The sequence below is a fragment of the Otolemur garnettii genome, unplaced genomic scaffold (genome assembly GCF_000181295.1).
Source record: "Otolemur garnettii isolate 467f Iridium unplaced genomic scaffold, OtoGar3 scaffold00179, whole genome shotgun sequence".
NCBI lineage: Eukaryota > Metazoa > Chordata > Mammalia > Primates > Galagidae > Otolemur > Otolemur garnettii.
Window position 1 is genome coordinate 2,375,529 of NW_003852574.1, and position 3,463 is coordinate 2,378,991.

At 44.5% G+C, this 3,463-nt stretch overlaps 1 protein-coding gene across 1 annotated transcript in view; it reads left to right on the forward strand.

The window, feature by feature from the left end:
* Window positions 1-3,463, forward strand: part of RBM6 (RNA binding motif protein 6) — a 139,902-nt gene that overhangs the window by 96,583 nt on the left and 39,856 nt on the right. Inside the window, exon 7 of the mRNA XM_023519520.1 lies at window positions 2,814-2,888. Within this exon, the coding sequence (XP_023375288.1) occupies window positions 2,814-2,888 (75 nt within the window). The remainder of the gene's footprint in view (window positions 1-2,813; window positions 2,889-3,463) is intronic.

Below are 3,463 nucleotides of genomic sequence, written 5' to 3' on the forward strand. Positions count from 1 at the left end.
AGCCTCAAGCTGTCGCCCTGGGTAAAGTACCGTAGCGTCACAGCTCACAGCATCCTCAAACTATTGGGCTTAAGCGATTCTCTTGCCTCAGCCTCCCAGGTAGCTGGGACTACAGGCACCCAGCACAATGCCCAGCTATTTTTTGTTGCAGCTGTCATTGTTGTTTTAGGCCAGGTTCGAACCTGCCAGCTTCAGTGTATGTGGCTGGCACCTTAACCACTGTGCTACAGGTGCTGAGCCTTTTTTTTTTTTTTTTAAATTAAGACAGAGTCTTACTTTGGTGCCCTTGGTAGAGTTCTGTGGTTGTCATAGCTCACAGTAACCTCATACTCTCAGGCTCAAATGATCCTCCTGCCTCAACCTCTCAAGAAGCTGGGACCACAAGATCCGGCTACAATGCCTGGCTTTTTTTTAGAAATGATCTTGCTCTGGCTTAGGCTAGTCTTGAACTCCTGAGCTTAGCCTCCCAGAGTGTGCTAGGTTTATAAGCATGATCTACGTTGCCTGGCCTTTATCATTGTTCTTCTTTTTTTTTTTTAATTGAGAGAGTTTCACTGTGTTAGCCTTGGTAGAGTGCTGTGGCATCCTAGCTCACACCAATCTCAAACACTTAGGCTCAAGCAATTCTCTTGCCTCAGCCTCCTTGGTAGCTGGGACTATAGGCGTCTGCCACAACGCCCATCTATTTTTTGTTTGTTTGTTTGTTTAGCAGGCCTGAGCTGAGTTCAAACCCGCTAGCCCCAGAGCATATAGCCAGCGCCCTAACCACTAAGCTATGGGTGCCCAGCCTATCACTGTTCTTATTAGTCTTGAGAACAAGTCAGAAAAATAGTTTCTCAAAGATCAGATGCTAAGACCTATGTAGTTGGTAACAGAAAACACAATGGCAAAAAAACATGTGGTAGCTCCTAAGCCAGATGGGGGACTTGCTGGGATTCGTGAGAACTCACTACATGACCTCTGGATGAATTCAGGCTGGACCTAGCCTGCCTGCCCCAGGACATCACCTATTGCCTTTGAGAAGACAGTAATTTTATTCTGTGTGTGAAAAGCAGAAAAGCAAAGCATTATTTAATAGGTTTATGGATTTGAGCAAGAAACTGAAGTTCATTTCCAAACAAATGAACTCAGAACTTGTTTAATTCAGAGCCCTATCTGAGGCCACATAGAGGACTCCACAACTGGGGAGAATGAACACAGTGTAGGGGCTAGTTTTGGAGTCACATCCTCAGTTAATTTTTTACTAGTGTGGATGAGGGTCCCATGTCAGTCAGCAGAGAATTTTTTCCACTTTACTTTAGCTATATCTGCTGGCTAGTGTTGGTTAAATAAAAATCTCTCTCTTTTTTTTTTTTGAAACAGAGTCTCACTCCGTCGCCCTATGCCATGGCACCATCATAGCTCACAGCAACCTGAAACTCTTAGGCTCAAGTGATCCTCTTGCCTCAGCCTCATGAGTAGCTCGGTCTCCAGGTGCCCAGCTAGTTTTTTTCTATTTTTAGTAGAGACAGGGTCTTGCTCTTATTCAGGCTGTCTTGGACTCCTGAGCTCAAGCAATCCACATGCCTCAGCCTCCCAGAGTTCTAGGATTACAGGCGTGAGCCACAGAGCCCGGTCTAAAACTCTTTTTGATGTGAAAAATCAAAATGGAGGCTCAACACCTGTGGCTCAAGTGGCTAAGGCGCCAGCCACATACACCTGAGCTGGCAGGTTCGAATCCAGCCTGGGCCCACCAAACAACAATGATGGCTGCAACCAAAAAATAACCGGCGTTGTGGTGGGCACCTGTGGTCCCAGCTACTTGGGAGGCAGAGGCAGGAGAACTGCTTGAGCCCAGGAGTCGGAGGTTGCTGTGAGCTGTGATGCCACAGCACTCTACCCAGGGGGACAGCTTGAGGCTCTGTCTCAAAAAAAGAAAAGAAAAATCAAAATGGAGAGGCAAGGAGCTCTATAACAGTCTTTTTTCTTTTTCAAGACAGCGTCTCACTTTGTTTCCCTCCTTGGTGCTATGGTGTCATAGCCCACAGCAGGATTACCGGTGTGAGACACTAAGCCCGGCCTGTATAACAGTCTTACTGAGCACCTTTTTCTACCTGTTACTGTACCAGACTTTCCCAAAGGCTTATTTGCCAACAGTTGCTCCTGAGGTCTCAGAGTTAACTCACTGTGTAGGCTCCACACTAGAGTGATGCTGTTGCTGCTACCACAACCACTTCATAGTTTCCTGCTATTATAAAGATATAACCTGCTTTGAAGTTTTGACCTTCCTGTCTTCTTCCTTTGATGTTGTATGTTTTTCTCCTGATGCTTTTACCATGAGGCCAGTATTCCAAAGAAAATTTTCAGGCACCAAATATACAGCCCTCACTACTTCTCCAAGGATGTATGAGTTAGCCATGGAAAAGATAATTCAGAGGGCTCCTATGCCTTTTGTCATATAGAAGGAAGAGTTTACATCTTGATATAGTGTGGTAGCTCCTGAGCCAGATGGGGGATTTGCTGGGACTCATGAGAACTCATACATGACCTCTGGATGAGTAGATTGGACCTAGCCTTCCTATCCATGGACATCACCCAAATCTGCAGGAGCCAAGGCCGAAGACCAATTTCACCTTTCACTCCCCTTCCTTAAGCTTAAGCTTAAGCTTGGTCTGCCACACTGCCCGAAGCCTGTGGCTTAAAACAGCCGTTTCCTTTTGCTGATGAACTCTCTCTATAAAATGTTTCAACTTGTGGATTGAAAAGGCTGTCTATGCCTTTCTGTCTCTATTTTTCTGAGTTTATGTTGATGGCTTCTGTCTTTGTCTTTGCAGGGAACTCTGATGATCCATGACAAAGAGGTTACTCTTAAGTATGTACCAAGCCTGGATTTTTGGTACTGCAAACGAGTAAGTTACTGAGAATTCCTTTCTTTAAAAGTAAGCATCAAGCATAATAGCTCCTTCACATCTCCAGGAATGCTGCCTGGTGGTATACATTGCCAAGGAAAAAGCTCATCTTCTATCACTTCAGATGAACTGGAGATTAAGACAAGGTCATCTATAATTTCTGCTTCCTGGCTTCTGCAAGTGGTCATAGAGATTTGGGGCCTACAGTTGAAGATGACTTGCCCAAGGGCATGTGCTGTGCTTTCTGTCAATTATGAAAAAAATAACAGTCCCTTGATTTATAATCTGACTTATAATCTCTTCTCATTTACCCTTCCTAGAAGTAGTTGTAAGGGAATTGGCGTTTGGGAAACGGGACTTGGAAAGGCTAATTCTCTGGGAATTGTATACATTTTTTGGATATTCTGAGTTTTCCAAGGGTATAGTACTTCAAGCATCATGGCATTTTACCTGTTAAAGTCCATATTATTTTTGAATAGGATTTTTTTTGGTTTTTTTTTGAAACAGAGTCTCACTATGTCTCCCTCCGTGGAGTGTTGTGGTGTCACAGCTCACAGCAACCCCAAACTCTTGGG